The 15839-nt window shown below is 48.5% G+C and overlaps 2 protein-coding genes across 6 annotated transcripts; one reads left to right on the top strand and one right to left on the bottom strand.

Moving 5' to 3' along the window:
- Positions 1–1173: 1173 nt before the first annotated feature.
- Positions 1174–12444, bottom strand: zfhx2 (zinc finger homeobox 2). 3 transcript variants are annotated; one of them, XM_076043163.1, is made up of 5 exons: positions 12251–12444; positions 9139–9297; positions 8019–8061; positions 3621–7780; positions 1174–3386 (listed from the first exon to the last, which is right to left on the bottom strand). In XM_076043163.1, exons 1-5 carry the CDS (start codon positions 12254–12256, stop codon positions 2949–2951), a joined length of 4806 nt encoding a protein of 1601 aa, XP_075899278.1. In that variant the 5' UTR covers positions 12257–12444; the 3' UTR covers positions 1174–2948. The 3 variants fall into 3 exon arrangements, with proteins under 3 accessions (XP_075899278.1, XP_075899279.1, XP_075899277.1); XM_076043164.1 differs by lacking the exon at positions 12251–12444 and adding an exon at positions 11782–12183; XM_076043162.1 differs by lacking the exon at positions 12251–12444 and adding an exon at positions 11527–11710.
- thtpa (thiamine triphosphatase) lies at positions 10774–15127 on the top strand. 3 transcript variants are annotated; one of them, XM_076043167.1, is made up of 4 exons: positions 10774–10927; positions 13853–13922; positions 14134–14637; positions 14762–15127. In XM_076043167.1, the coding sequence occupies exons 1-4, from the start codon at positions 10799–10801 to the stop codon at positions 14860–14862; spliced, it is 804 nt and encodes a 267-aa protein (XP_075899282.1). In that variant the 5' UTR covers positions 10774–10798; the 3' UTR covers positions 14863–15127. The 3 variants fall into 3 exon arrangements, with proteins under 3 accessions (XP_075899282.1, XP_075899283.1, XP_075899281.1); XM_076043168.1 differs by lacking the exon at positions 10774–10927 and adding an exon at positions 11311–11406; XM_076043166.1 differs by lacking the exon at positions 10774–10927 and adding an exon at positions 12870–13252 and having other exon boundaries at positions 14762–15126.
- The last annotated feature ends 712 nt before the right edge of the window (positions 15128–15839 follow it).

Genomic DNA, 15839 nt, shown 5'->3' with positions numbered 1-15839 from the left:
TGTATGTATATATATATATATATATATATATATATATATCTCTAGCACAAAAATACTCAACGGTGCATCAACAATTATGTTTTGTAGTTGAACTGATTTTTATTTGTTTTTTGTATATAAAGAAAAGCATAATGGAGTCCAAACACAAAAGGCTGTTACAAGTGAGGAAAAAAACATTAGCTTAATCAAAAAGAATCTAGTAATTCATAACAACACTGCCACTATTATTGTTCAAATATTCATGGGAATACCATACTGTTTTGAGCAGGTGGCATTGAAAACATAATGGATCAATAATAAGCAAAAACAGTGATGAGTAGTAATGAACAAACAAACTGTATAAGTAGAAGTACAGTTATAGCAAAATGTGATAATCAAAAGGTGACAATGAAACATATGGGAAAAGGGGAAAAAAAAACAAAAAAAAACAAATGGATCTCCATGAAAGTCTATCTAGTTGAGACAGTGCAACACCGTGTTTGTGTGTGTGTGCGCGCAAGTGTCGTCCCAGTCTGAAAAAGTCGAAGCGCTCCAGTCCTTTCTTTCTTTTTTTACGCACAAGGTACAGCTTCCAACAGGGGTGCAACTTTTTTTTTTTAAACTCATGAAAGGGACATGGTGACCCCTCCCCTCCCCCCACCGCCCCCCTTCTCCTCCTCATTTAAAAAAAAAACAACCCCACAAGTGACTCCCAACTGTTGCTGTAATTGCTGTGTACATTTGAAATGTCTGTAGCTTGTGCAAAAAATCGTGGACTAGTGCAAGTGTCAAGCTGTGGGATGCGGTTACAGTTTGCATTCACGAACGCCCTCTCTCCCGCTATCTGTCGACCTCGAGATTGCTTTTTGGTTTCTGAATGACAGAAAGCAAAGGGAGGATTTACTTTGGAATATCAGTGTTTTTTTTTTTTCAATATATTTCTTTACAAAAGTTTCAGTTTTGCATTTTTTGTTAAAACTATCAATAGTTATAATATACAACTTAGATTGAAGGAAAACATCTTTAGTATGTCACGTGTCCTTCAACACAGCACCGACTTAATAGCTCTCAGTCAAAGCAGTTAAAGATTCCCAATTTACTTCCTTAAAAAAAAGAAAAAAAAACAAAAGAAAAAAAAAAAGTACCCATTAATCCCTCAAGGATACAATAATGACCAACTTTATCCCTTGATAAGGTTTGCAGATATTAGATTTCTTTTCACAGCACATACATTACTAGAATTAGAGACCATAGAAAACAAAACGAGCGATTGAAACAGAAAAAAACAGGCCACTTCAAGATCTGCTCTCAAAAGCTGGCTTTTGACCTACTTTATAAAAAAAAAAGAAAAGAAAAAAAAATCATTACGCCAGTTTCTAATTGCTTCTACTGTCATTTGTATAAATATTGAATAAAACAGAACTCTCCCATCTTATACACAGTACTGATTGGCAAGGGGAAAAAAAACAACATAAAAATACAAAACCGGGACAACTGGTATAGAATTGGATGTACAGCAATTATCAATCCGTTAGCATCGCGTGGAGGGCTTGAAATTTGAAACCAGGTGTTGTTTCTTCTTAAGGCGGGAAGGAAAAATCTCCGGAACGCGCCGACTACAGGAGGCGACCTTGACGAGATCCGAAAAGCAGAATTTCAAAATGAGACGCACACCAGTTAAGAGGGGAAGGGGAAATCCACAGGATCAAGATTCATTTTTAAAAACCCAGACAGTCGGTAATCGTAGTCCTTGGCCGCGAGCACGCCACCGCGTTCCCGCCAACGTCCTCCGGTGCGGAGCGCGACGTTCGGCCACGCATCTCCCGACGTCCAACGTATAAAACAAAACATCTTCCCTCTTTGCTTCCGCTCCTCACACGTCGTTGTTCACACCTAAGAACATCTTTATTTGTCTAGGGGAAAAAAAAAAAAAAAAAAAATCAATTCACTTCACGCAACTTCCGTTAAGGCATCCCAACATGCGCCCCCGTGTGTGCCTTTGCCGTAAGAAGACACGCATCCGAATGCTTAAAAACATCTCAAACAATGTAAAATGTGTCAAAGTGCAGTATGCCAAGATTTTTTGTGTTACTTTCCTTAGCCTTTTCGCTTTTTTTTTTTTTTTTTTTTGCCCTATTTGGATTGTCATGAATCGAGGAACACGTCAATGGGAAGAAATCGACAGCCCTGTTCTGTAATAAAGTACCTCTCTGAAAATCCCACATGAATGAACGCAACACAGTTGAGCTCGACCTCCTGTGGCAAAATTTAAAACTCCCAACGGTCCAGTCATATCATATCAAAGCATCTTTGCCCTAATAGTACAAAGTAGGCGTGAGAGAGAGAAAAAAAAATAAACAAACAAAACAGAAAAACAATTCCACAGGAGCAGACTTTGGGGGAGGGGGGCGGGGGGGGTCAGTGATAAAAGTCTCATCTTGTAATCCCAACAGGTTGTTGTTTGCAGGCTGACTGCCAAGATGCTTCCGAACAGAGTATCTCTTTTTTTGCACCGGTCTTCAGGGGGGGGGGGGGGGGTATTTCAAGCATGGCGAGGTGAGCGTCTTTGAAAGTTACAGGAAAAGGTGGTGGTAGAGGAGTCGGGTAAATACATCATCACAGGTTTGGGGACCAGGATTATTTTGTAGAAAGGAGATCCGGGGGGAGGGGGGGGGGGGGAGGACTCGAGATGTGTTCCGTTACTTATCAAACAGCAAATGATTAAGAATGAAGCAGCATTGTCAACAGTCTGAAATCCTCGTGGACTTTATAGACAAAAGGAATTCAAAAGCCGGTGAGGGCTGAGCATAGAATAGCATGTGCAGGGGGCGGCGGGAGCGGACGTCAAAAACTAAAGAACGTTAGCTTTTGAGGATTAGTGCTCAAATGTGTTTATTAAAATCTGAGGGAGCCCACAAACGGGTCCGAGAATCCAGTCAGTGTACAGACCAATCCTGATCTGAGTCTTTTTAGCTCTTGCCCGTGGCAGTGGGCGGCGGCGGCGGCGGCGACTCCATCGTGGTCTCCCCTCCGCTGCCGGCCCCGGAGCCGCCGACCGGACTGGAATGAAGGACCTGCGAGCCGGGCGTGCCGCCGCCGCCGTCGCCAGCGGCTCCGTTCTTGCCGACGAGCGTGGCCGGCTGGCCAAAGTTAGTGGTTCTCAGGGTGGCCAGGTGGTGCGGCGAGAACACGTGGGCCCTGGCCGCGGCCCGCGACTCGAAGTAGACGTTGCAGGCCTCGCAGCGGCCCGTCAGGGTCTCCTTCGACGCCGCCTGGCCGGCGCCCGGGGAGGCCGACGGTTCAGTGACTTTGAGCTGGACAGGTTTGGGCAGTATGGGACGATTGGCTTTGAGGGCGTTGTACTGCAGGTAGCTGCTGGAGCTCATGTCCATCTTGGATGTGGGGAACTGGGGCAAAAATAAATAAATAAAAAAAAATAAAAAAAAAAGGTTTAGGACATCATTAGAACATTAAATTTGAGCAAACTTAAATCAACAAAGCCCTTTGGGCGTTGCTCCTCGTCGTTCTCCTTCCAAAAGACGCGGCTACAGTTTCCACAACCAATTCAAAACCCTTCAAACAAACCCCGGTCGAGGCAGCAATTCTGCCTGGGCCGCCAAAACATCTGCTCGCCGTCTTACCATTTTCTCCTGCTGCAGCCTCCAGCGCTTCTCTTTGGCCCGGGTGTTCTGGAACCAGATCTGCACCACCTTGAGCGGGAGGCTGAGCTCCGTGCCGATGGCCTCGCACTCCATGGCGTTGGGGTGGGCGCACGTCTCGTAGCAGGACTGCAGGATGGAGAGCTGCAGGCAGGAGAGGTGGGTGCGCGGCCGGCGGCTGGACGGGTGGGGCAGGAAGCTGCTCTCCGTCGGGCTGGCCTTGGCCGCCATCGGAGTGGAGGGGCTGGCCACCTTGGCGGAGCTGGGGGTGTTCGGGCTGACGGGGGCGATGCTGGGCGTGGGCGGCGGCGGGATGGTGCGCGAGGGCAGCTGCATGGGCAGAGCCAGCTGCTCCCTCGACAGGGTGTTGATCTTAATGGGGACCTTGGGGGTCCAGTAGTTGAGGCCGTTCTGTTTCGGCGGCAAGCCGGCTGTGGCGGGCGGCCTGTTGTTGATGGGAGTGGTGGGCAGCTTGGGCACCATGCGGTTGGAGGTCCCCGGTCCGGGACCCATCTCCGCCTCGTCGTCCTTCTCCTCGTCCGTCTTTTCCTCCTCGCTCTCCTCCTCCAGCCTCCTCTTCTGCGACGGCCTGGGCGCAATGGGCACCGGGTCCTTGGGCTGGGCGGCCGCGGCGCCGACTTTGGGGGCAACTTTGAGGAGGTTCGCGCCGCCGCTGCTGCTGCTGGTGGTGGTGGTGGTGGTGGTCTCGAGGTTGGTCTTTGGCACTGCGGGAGCGGCGGACGCTGCGGACGAGGAGACGACCTCTTTGGGCCTGATGGGAACCGGAGCCCCCTTTTTCACCGCGGGAGGTTTAACTGGCTCCTTCACCAGGTCCCTCTCCGTCTTGACGACGGTGTGGACCGCCGGGCTTGCCGCGCCGCTCCCGGTGTTATTTGGAGGCGGCTTGTTGGAGAATATGGGCTTGGAGAGGGGCCAGGTGAATTTGATGAGAGGTTTCCCGACCGCCGCCAGGGTCCCGTCGCTGATGAAGCGGACCTCGCCTTTCCTCTCCCTCGCCCTCATGTTTTGGAACCATATCTGAACAACCTTCTTCGGAAGGTGGACCCACTCGGAAATCTGTTCAAACTCGTGCTTCCCGGGATTTGGATCTTTAAAATAGCAGCCGTAGAGAATGTCAAGCTGATCGGCCTGAATAATGGTTCTGGAACGTCGCATGTCCTGATACCGTTTTCCTTTGGACTTCCTTTGCTGCTGCAGCTCCTGCTCCTTCTCCCTCTCTTTCACCGGCTCCCTTTTCAGTATGGGCGTGTTCATTTTCTCCGCCGCCCTAATATAAATACTTGACTTTGTCATGTTATTGCTGTTGACCACGCTCATGCTGCCCTTGGTGGAGGACATGCTAATTGCAGATTCGGGCTTCACCTGAACTACGACCAGGCCTTTGGACGTCGGCCTGAGTCCGAGCCCGTCCAGTAACTGTCCCTTCTGCACGGAGATTCTGTCTGCCAGGGACGAGGAGGAAGCGGTTTTGGAGTTGTTTTTCCCTATGCTCAGATCTAGTGCGGCCTCACAGTCGTCACCGTTTGCCAAGTACTGAGCCTGCTGGTGGTAGGACTGGGAGAGAAGAGAGCTGGAGAGGCGCGTGATGGTCGGTGGGTTGGGATAGATTGGCACTTTGCTTCTATCGCCCACCAGTGAAGGTGCGAGCGAGAGGACGTAGGGGCTGATGAACGGAGTGGAAAATGGAGCGAGCGACAAGGGAATTGAGTGAAGCGCACCAGTGGGAATTCCGTGATGGTCCACGACATGAGACAAGGAACTTGGGGGATCCCCTTGAGCCTCCAACTCTAAATCCACATCCGAGTCTTGTCTCTCTTTCTTCACCTCTACCTCATCGCGCTCAAAATCCATCTTCTGTTTCTTCCGCCGGGCCCGACCCCCCTCCTCGTCTTCGTACTCGTCCTCGGCGTCCGAGAGGAAAACGGTTGTCGAGCGCAAGACCTTTCCTCCAGCCGATCCTTTCTCTCCTTGGACCTCCCACTGCGTTTCATCTTTAGAAGGACTCTCGGGACCCTCCCTCAAGGACCCGTTGTGACTCTCCTCGTCGGACACGATGACGGAGGTGTACACCTCGTTTTCCGAGTCAGACGTCAGACAGGAATCCCCTTGACCCCCCCTTCCTACGCTCCGGAGTTTGCGTTTTCTTCTCGTGCCCGACAGGTCGATGGCCCGACTGCCCGACGCTTCGGCATCGTCTTCCGCTATGACCAGGGATCTCTCCTCGTCGTCGCAGTCAAAGTCCGAAGCCCGGACAAGTCGCGTCCTCCCTACGGCGCCGTACAGCTGCTCCAACTCCGCACTTCTCTTTTTCTGTTTTGCATAACGGGCGCGGCACAGCCACCGACGTACCTCTTCTTCGGAGAGCCCGACCTCTTTGCCGAGTGCCTCGCAGTCCTCGTGAGGAGGACTGGCGGCGTCGGCCTCGCTGCGCGACTCGAAAAAGGCCCAGAGCACCTCGGACTGAAATTCAGATAGCATTGGGAGCTCTTGTTGCTCGGATTCGTCCGCCGCAGAGCAACCGGCTGGAGTCTTGTGGTTATGTAAGGCGTTTGAACTCGGGCTTGATTTCGGGGTGCCGAGCGAGCCGCAGAGGCTCGTGCCCGATTGTGATTTCTGAGGAGTGGAGTCGGGGCTGAGTGTAAGATTTATATTGACCGGGCTGAGGCTGTAACTGCTGTGAACGGACGCACAGGGAGAGAGGTTCTTACTGTGGTGGCTTTTCTCAGTGTCTGCCGGGGAAAGGCTGAGGCAAACCGCTTTGTCGCCTTCCAGGTCCGGCCGATTGGTCGAGCCGTCGCCGTCTGTTGTGCCGTCTCTGTGCGCGCTCCCACCGTCTTCGCTATCCTCGACCTTTACTTTGCTTTTTACATTTAGATTCTGTGCAAATTCTACGCCTCCTCCCTGCTGAGGTTTCTCTGCGGCCGAGTTATTCTTGTCCCGGCTCTGATCAGAGTCCTCAGCCGGTTCTCCTCGGTCCAGGCTCTGTTCTTCCATCTCAGACTTTATTTGTTTGCGCCCTTCGGAGCTCGTCCTGATACTCGTGGAGACCTCTACAGGCGGCCACTGGTTCTGTAAGCTGTTCAGTCTTTGGGATAGGAGGGCTTGCTGGGCTGCGCTGAGACCTACAAATGGCACACACTGGGTGAGAAGCTGGCCCTGCTGGTTCTCTTGGTGCTGCTGGGTTGGGGTTTGGAGACCGTTCAAGATCAAGGGCATGACCATTTGAGGCTGAGGCACTAGCTGAGGTACAGCGGCGCCGGGAGCAGCACCCGCTGCAAACAGGGAGGGGAAAAGAGAGTGGGAGAGGGGGTTGGGGCTCGAGGTGAGGAGGGTGAGAAAGGCCGAGACCGCCTGCGCCGAGGCCACGGGCGACGCGAGGAGAGACGGCGCCACTTGAGAAGTCTGAACTTGCTCTCCGTTGTTTGTGGCCGTCACCATCAGCGTCCCAGGGGTAGCACAGGCGGTGGTGGTCACCAACTGACCGATGCCGTTCGCGGCCGCGGTTGCGACGGAGGCCGGAGGCGTCGCGGCGCTACCTCCGACGCTGGCGGCGGCGTTGGTCGCGATGCCGGCGTTTCTGCTGCGGGACTGGTGCAAGACAGATTTCATATGGCTCTCGAGGGTGATGGCGTGATTATAGGAGACCCGGCATACAGCACACTGGTAAGGTTTGTTGGAGATATACGGCCGGGACAGGACGGGAACCGGGAGTGTTTGCGAGTCGCCGTCCCCACCATGTTTGGCGGAGCCCGTGGTCATCCTGTGAATGTGCGACGCAGAGTTGTAATGCACACTCAGGGCAGTTCGGCTGGGAAAGGTCTCGTGGCAGGCGTTGCATTTGAACGGCAGGGCGCCGGAGTCGGAGGGCGCGGCATTTCTTCCGACCGATCTCTCACTAGCGTCTGGGCTTTTCGCGTTTTCGCTTGAACTTTGCTGGTCGGCTCCAGCGAGTCGGCTTCCCTCGTCTTCTTTCTCGGGCTCGGCCTCGTCCCCCTCCCGTTTCGCGATCCTGTCCTCGTCCATGTCTCCGTCTCCTGAAGTCTGGGCACCGTCCGAACTCTCACTACATCGGCGTGGGTTTCCAACGACGTCGGCGTGCTTCAGCTGCGACGATTCAGCATCTGGCGAGGACATTCACACGTTTCACACATAGGTTTGCACAAGCGGCGGCGGCAGAGCTTTTCGCGACGCATTTTATTTCAAATTCACGCAAGCGGAAGAACCTACTTTAAGAAAAAGAATTTAAATTGCTGGTATTTGCTGTACACACAATAAGAACGTAGTATAGGGGACCACTGGAAAAACAAAAAACAAACATCCATTATGACAGGTTGATTGCTGTCCACGTTTGATACTCACCCGCAGACTTTTGAGCACCTTTGTCCTTTCTTACACTGGCAGCCTGTGGCAGAAACAAAACAAAAAAAAGATGAGTCACCAAAATTCACATGCAAAGGTAAGCCAGCACAGCTTATTTGAGATTAGCTAAACGCTCTGGTAATTTAAAACAGCACAACATTGTGACAGAGACATGTAGTTTATTAAACATTGCAGCCATTGCCAGTCTTTGTTCAGCAATTTAGCCTAATTTAACCCAATTAAGCTCATTTCAGCTGCCTGATTAATTTAACCAAAGGAAAAAAAAATTAAAAAAAAAAAAATGTACGTCATCACTGACTTCGTAAATGACAAATTCAATTCGGAATTTTTTTTAAATTTAGAGATCTGGTAACTCGCTAAACCCAAATAATTAATATTCCACTTTCAAATTGGAAAAGACGATGACTGTTGAATTCAAATGACTTTTGAAGAAACATCCTGATTCAACTGAATAGGAATTACTGATTAGAGTGCCAAAGCCAAAACGGAGGCACCGCTCTAAATTAGTGTTCTCAGTTATTAGGTATGAAAAATTTTTTTTGAAGTAAAACGTAATCAAATTCGAAATCCAGCGTCCTAGCTATTGTTGCAGAGTTTGAAAAAATTTTTTAAATACATGGCAAATTTTGAATAAGGCCAAATGACACAGATTTGTTTTATTTGTAATAAATACAAAGCCGGTCAATAATTGAAACCGTAAACCAGAATTTGAAAGCTGATATCACACCATTATAGCAGCAACTAATGGTGCCAGTACGTTTGAAGTTTTGGTTGTTGCGGGCCCACATGCCATTCTTTCTCGTCTCAGTCCGTTCTCGGGAATCAATCCTCAGGCCCGGCATCACATTTTAACACATGTTGCCACTTACTCGAAGCAAAGCAAAGAGTTGCAACTCCGAATAAAATGGATACTAAAGAAGCGAGCTACAGGCCCCCACAACGGGAAGCACGATTTCAGCTCATCGAGGGGGCTACGTTTAAAAAAAACAAAAAACAAAAAAAAAACATACAAACTGCTGCATGGTGACGAACGCGGCCGATTACGAGCCGGACATGCTAACGACGCAATGTTGGCGCGCCGCAACCCGGCCATACGTACTATGTCCAGCAACTTGTCGACACAAGTAGGAAGCACGCTGTGTTGCTCGGTGAGATGTGAAGAGAGGGAGGATCTGTCAGCTTGTCCTCTTTGGCACAGGGGGCACATCCACTCCGCCGCCACATTGCTTTCACTGCTCACCGTCTCTCCGGACTCCTCCTGAAATTTGAACAGGGGGGGGGACAGAAAGAACTTCAGGTTGGATTTACACCAAGCAACTTGATGACTCGTTCCATGCCACATGCAAACGTGCGCGTTTGATTTTGTTTTTTAACGCATCGCCGGCGTCCACTTTTTTTTTTTTATTATAAGTGACTCATCCGATATTGTCATTTTAAACTGTTTTTAAAAGACTGCTTACACTCGAAACAACCTGCACGCATAGGCACGACCCGGCCACCCACTTAGGAAAGGAAATGAGCTCACTCAAAATAATGGCAGCCAACAACGGACACAAACGAGGCAGTGATACAATTAAAGCTACGGCGTTCAGAAACAGTAGTAGAGGTGGGGAGCATTATTTGCGGAACGACGGAATTCCTCGCCCTCAGTTTTGGACGAAGATGGATGGATTTGAGCGCGAGTGTCGACCCGAGCTCAGTGCGGCCCGCTGACGTTCAGGGAAAAGTTCGGGAAGGTTCTGCTGCATCAAAGTCTTCTCTGGCTACAGACGCGCGCTTGGAAGATCTCGACAAATATCAGATTTTTTTTCCCTCTGCAATGACTGCATGGAGGAGAAGAGTGCAGCCCCGGCTCAGCAAACATTCAGCGACCTTTTTCTTGTTTTCAATGACGCTTGTGTAGGAATGCATTGCATTCAGTTTTTTTTTTTTTTTAACTATCTATAACCATAATCAAAACTTCAAACTAAAGTTGTTGTTTTTTGTTTGTTTGTTTTTTTAAAAAGTTTTTTTTTTTTTTTTTTTTTTATAGCTTGTATGCCAATTATGAAAACCAGGGGGGGGGGCTGTGTACCGAAGGAAGAAATGCGTGACCAGTTAAGTGACAAACTCATTGACTACCTAAGTGACAAGCACACATGCTGTTTAACAATGTGTGCTGACTAGAAGTCCACCGCAATGTACTTTTACTGGCACAGTTACGGGTTGTTTTTTTTTGTTTGTTTTTTGAATTATTATTAATTAGCCTGTGCGTGCAAAACAGAATTCGGTGGAAAAATCTGGCAACACCATCTCCTCGCGCACGGTTCGCTTCAGCGACGTTTATTGAAGAAGAGTTTGAATGACAACTTTTGAACGGACCTTCTTCTGTCTACAAGCACGTTCTCCGTTTCCCTGGACGCATTAAACTGAAATGAAACTAAACGTGCACAAAAAAACAACAACACTGAAATAACACTCGCATTGCAACACGCAGCCATAGTTCAATAACCATTTGTCAGTAATACTGATTCCCTTCTTCCAGCCAATACAATTCCAACACACTCACCCGCCCATGCAACATATTAAATAACATCTGAGCTCATGCTCAATTTGCTTGATATAGGGAAGTAGGGGATGCGCAGGCTCAGTGGATTTTTTTTTTTTTTTTCAAACCACCCAGGGAAATAATCATCATCAAATCATTGATATTAAACAACAATTCCTGAGCACGGGGGGAAACGGTCGCACCCCCTCACTCACTCACTCACTCCCTCGCCATGCCAATTAGCAGGCTAGCAAGGTTAAAGCACCCTAATAACAATTCGACACGACTACATCAGCAGACACGCAGCGTGCGCGACGTCTCGCAGCGCGTCCCCGAGGCTGCCACATTCGAAGAGACACAAGTTGGGTTTTGTTTTTTTTAAACCAGATAAACGTTTCCGCTCCCCCCGTCGTCGGCTAATTAACGAGCAGTCTAATTAGCTATGCCGACCACAAACGAATCAATTAGCCAGCAAGCTAGGTTGAGAAGCTCGCCCCTCGCCCCCCCCTCGCCCCTCTCCCGAACGTCGCATTACAGTCGCGTTTGTGGGAATACTGGTTAGCCATTAGTAACGATACTGCAACGGTAACAAGTCACTTCGCTTCAACTGCAAAACGCAGGGCAGCCGTCGGTATAATCCGACTTTGTGCTGCGACATTAAGTTCAAAAATGAAAAGTGGAGGTGGAGGAGGGGGGCAACACAAGAAGGGGGGAGCTGGGCTAATAACAGTCGTGTCACTTCGCTAGCTAGCCTGTTAGCAGACGGAGATAATTAACCACTCCTCAAACTGTCTCCAACTGGCCTTTTCCCCGCTCAACACAAAACTCCGTCGTGTCCAGGTTGGCGGGGGGAGTTGCAGCGACTCGCACACCCGACAACTCGAACATCACACTGGCCGGGGTTCGCGATCAACAGAAAAAAGATTGAGGAAAAACCTCGGCCTCGAGTTGTGCTCTTACCCCGCTGATTGTGCGCTGCCAATCGGGCATCTAGGGTTGCACCGCCCGCCCGCCGCCTGCTGCCGCCGCTGCTGCTCAACAGCGCAAATTGAGGCCTAGCCGGACCAAAGCCATTTAATTAATGAACGTGGGCTCCGCTTACAGATGTGTTAGAAAACACTCGCACCCCCTCCTTCCTTCGCCTCGCCGCCCACCAGACCCCCCGTTTCTAAGCTTTTTCCTTTTTTTGACGCGTCCTGACGCTCGGAGCCGTACCTTAAACAATTACGGTGCAACACATGGCCATTTAAATCATCATCCGCACGGCTCGGAGCCCGTAATTGGCGAAAGAATTAGAGGCTAAAGAAGCGACTGGTCGGCGGCGGTGGTGGAGGGGGAAGAGCCGAGGACGTGCGCCGCGGTCGCCTCGACGATGGTGGGGCTTGAGAACGGACGAGTTGGTACCGGAGAGGCGGCGGGGGGAGAGAAAAGTTTGGGATTTAATGTCGGATTTCTGCGAGGTATCGGATTAGTAGGAGGCTCAGTTCGTCGTTCCGTCGATGTGCGATCCGTCCCGAGCGACTCCGATCGCACGAATCGGCACAATTAAGCGATCGCGAGTGGCGTTTTTCTTTTTCTTTTTTTCTTTTTTTTTAAATTAAGTTCGGGAGCAATTAGCTAACACGTCTTGTGTGTATGTGTGTGCGTGCGTGCGTGTGTGTGTGTGTGTGTTGGTTTTTCTTACCTGCATGGTCGCCACTCCAGCACGCGCGCGCACACACACACACACTCACACACTCACTCACGCACACACACGCTTCCTCTGTGCCTCCTCAGAAGTGAAAAGTTTTCTTCCCTGCTCTCTCTCCTCCCCTCTCTCTATTTGTGTGTGTGTATGTCTCTCTCTCTCTCCCTCTCTCTCGCCCTCTCTCTGCTGTTGTCCCCCTCCCTTCCTCTCTCTCCCTTCATTCGCCCTATCCCTCTCTCCTTCCCCTCTTCCCTTTAGTAAACAGACCACAGCTCCCCCCAAGGCTGATTGCTGACATTCAGAGGGGACACACACGGCTATCAAATCTGTTATGTAACCCCCGCAGATATTAGATATTATTAATGTATGCTGAGGGAGGGAAAAACGGGAATACTTATTGTGCGACGTGGCTGAAATTAGAGTAGGAAAAAAAAAAAAAGATCGACTGCGTTTTATTTATTTATTTTTTTGGGAAAAAGATCGATTGCCTTTCTTTAATCGTTTTATTATTTATTTATTTATTAAAAAAAAAAAAACTAAGTTGGTTTGGCGCGATCGCTTTTATTATGAAATCCCCGTTTTCATAGAACTGTTTAAACAAGATGAATCGTCAATCTGTTAACTTGGTCAGTCAACAGGGTGTTACCAGTTAATTAATGTAAAGGTTAAAATATTAAGCTCGCAGATGCCATTCGGCATTTACGGGGTCGACGTCGTGAATGCTATTCAATCAACTGTTAGGTGTGGCGCATTTCAACAGTCAGGAGTTTGTGCGGAATACATATTTATGAAGGGAGAAGGGGATTAGCACTGCACCATTTGCATGCCTCTGCGTTATTGGGACAGGAAGTGATGCTCCCGAATGCGCAGATAGGTGTCTCCAATTGCGCCTGTGTAAAATTAAACTTCGCTGACGTGTTGGCAGGGGGGCGGGGGGAGCTCCGCCGAGATAGATCAGCTCGGCAGATTTCTGTAGCCGAATTGTTGGGATTCGAAGACGTGAGTAGCGAAGACCGTTAAAGGCGTGCAGCTTGTTAAGCAAACGGGGTTCTTTTTTCTTTTTCTTTTTTTTAAAAGAGCTTGTTGATAATTAACCTATGACTGCAGTAGCCGCCTGGAACGACTCGAATACAACGACTCTGCGGTCGCAGGAGCTTCCTGCAGAGCTCCATGTATATAAGCGCGGTAGAGAACGTTCTAAAGCTATGGAGAAAAAAAAATTCTAGTTTCATTAAATGTATCGGTGTTTCTTATCAAAAATGTCACTTTTTGTCCCTGCTTTCGTCCCTAGTTCAAACGACTATTATTATTACTACTAGTATTATCAGTATGGTAGTATAGACCAATAATAGTATTGATTCTTTTTTTTTTTCAGAATGAAAGAAGTTTGTTGTCTTCATAAAATATGTAAAGAAGTGAATGGAAGCATAGAGCTCTCGTTCAGTTAATTCTATCCTACTGTAGAAGTGTGACGGCACAATATGACCTTTATAATGACTTGGAAGACAGCTTTGTATTGTGTGATGGAACAAAGTCATGTTGTCAACGTTCATTTGCCGGTGTACCCTTAACTTTGCTTTAATTCGCTTTTCATTTTAGATGAGCGTCGAGGTCGAGCGGAAGTTTGTTTGCAATGCGGACACCTTGAAAACGCTGGAGGAGATTGGCGGTAGGTGCTCCATGATTCTATTATTGCTTTATTCTGTTTGATTTTGATTGACGCTTGATACGTTGCGTGCAAATAATCAGGCCTTTTTTGTTTTTTGAAGACTTTTAATGGCGATAATTACCGTTGTATATTCCAATGGCCACCGGTCTGTTGTCAGCAACTAAGAATAATTGTCTCTATTCTTCCTTCATCTTCATTCTCCAAACCCCAGCAGTGTGTCTTGCTCAGCGCGAGTTCAAGGACCAGTACTTTGACAGTCCCACGTTCGACCTGACCCTGAGGGACGTGTGGCTGCGTAAGCGCAAAGGATGCTGGGAGCTCAAGTGCCCCACGTCAGCCGGCGAGACGGAGGAGGCGAGCGGAGGTCCGAGCGAAGCGGCCGCGGCAGCGCTGTGCAGCCGCTACAGGGAGATTACAGATCTGCCCGACATCCAGCAGAGAGTGAGGGAGGAGCTCTGTGGGGACGGAGAGAGGAGCGCCTCCCCCCCGGCGGACGACGACGACGACGAGTCGTGGCCGAGCGGAATGAACCTCAGGTGTTTCGCAGAGTTCACGACCGTGCGACGGTCCTTCGCCTTGGAGGAGGACGGGGTGCAGGTGGACCTCGACCAAGCCGACTTTGGCTACAGCGTGGGGGAGATCGAGGTCCTCGTGCCCGAGGGAGGAGACGTCCAGTCTGCCCTGGAGAAGATTGGCAGGACAGCTCAAAAACTGGGTGAGCTTAGTGCCGGTGAACAGCCCAAACCTTTCGAGAAGTTTAAAACATCCGTAAGTCGGGTGATTTTTTTTAATTTTTTTTGTAGAAAATTTGATAATATTGTTTTTTTCTCCCCTCACAGGTGTTGCCAGTGACCAGCGAGTTGAAGGAAAAATGAATGTTTACCTAAAAAGGAATCACCCGGAGCACTATGCAAGACTACTGAGTGCACATGTTCTGTAAAACTTACTATTATGACTTATTTTTATGATTGTCTGAAGATGTACAGATTTTTGTGACACCCTTTTATGTATTATGAAGGTACTATTTATTCAAAAATTGAAAAAAAAAAAAATAGATCACTGCGTAATTATTTTAAATGCTATTTTCACTCATGATCAGACTGTAAATGTTTCAATGTTTGTTGGAAACAGAATGAGAGCTTGGATGTTTCAATGACAAATTCTCCTGATACTTGAAAGCTGCTAAAGTCGTTGCCGCATTTGCCGCAAAAAAAAAATGAAAGATGAAAAATTGCACCTGTCTCTTCTCTCGTGTCTGTGATGTTCAACGTAACTCGTGAACGGAAGGAAGCCAGTCTTGTCCGTTCACTCACAGGTGCTGCACAGGATGCGCAGGTTGAAATTGAGCAAGTACACTGCAAGCCACACAGGCCGAACCTTTTGTTGATGCAGCGCTACGTTTCACGCAACACGAAGGGAAAACATATTTAGAGAACGCAAAAATTTCAAGGAGGATTTTTACTCAAACTTCTTTCATTCTTCTTGTGACTTATTAATGTCGTTCACTGTGTTGTCGGGATTACTCTATAAAAGCAATCCAACTACTGATTACTCCTTTAAAAAAGTAATCTAATTACTTCTTTAACTACTTTGCTTCATAAGTAATAAATTACTAATCACTTTAGTTAAAAGGGATAAAGTAACAGTTGAGAACGTCTTGTTTCCTGCACGTAACAAACAGACGACGAACCACAGTGTTCTCCGATTTAGACGAGAGGAACTCAAAGCAATGTTTGTATTTCCAGCTATCAAACGCAAATGACAGTTTTTTTCTTTTGCCGCCACCATGCTTATTTTGGTGCGTCGTCGCATGTCAATGGCATTGCACGCACGGCTGCTTCGTCAATCTGCGACGTCATTGTTTTAGGTTGTTGTTTAAGGTGTTGTTTAAGGTGTCCGCATTGCAGACATTTTGTG

This window comes from Nelusetta ayraudi, unplaced genomic scaffold (genome assembly GCF_046127955.1).
Source record: "Nelusetta ayraudi isolate G7.1 ecotype Tasmania unplaced genomic scaffold, CSIRO-AGI_Nayr_v1 ptg000073l, whole genome shotgun sequence".
Classification (NCBI taxonomy): Eukaryota; Metazoa; Chordata; class Actinopteri; order Tetraodontiformes; family Monacanthidae; genus Nelusetta; species Nelusetta ayraudi.
The sequence above is the reverse complement of the archived record's forward strand: the minus strand, read 5'-3'. Positions and strand labels throughout refer to the sequence as shown.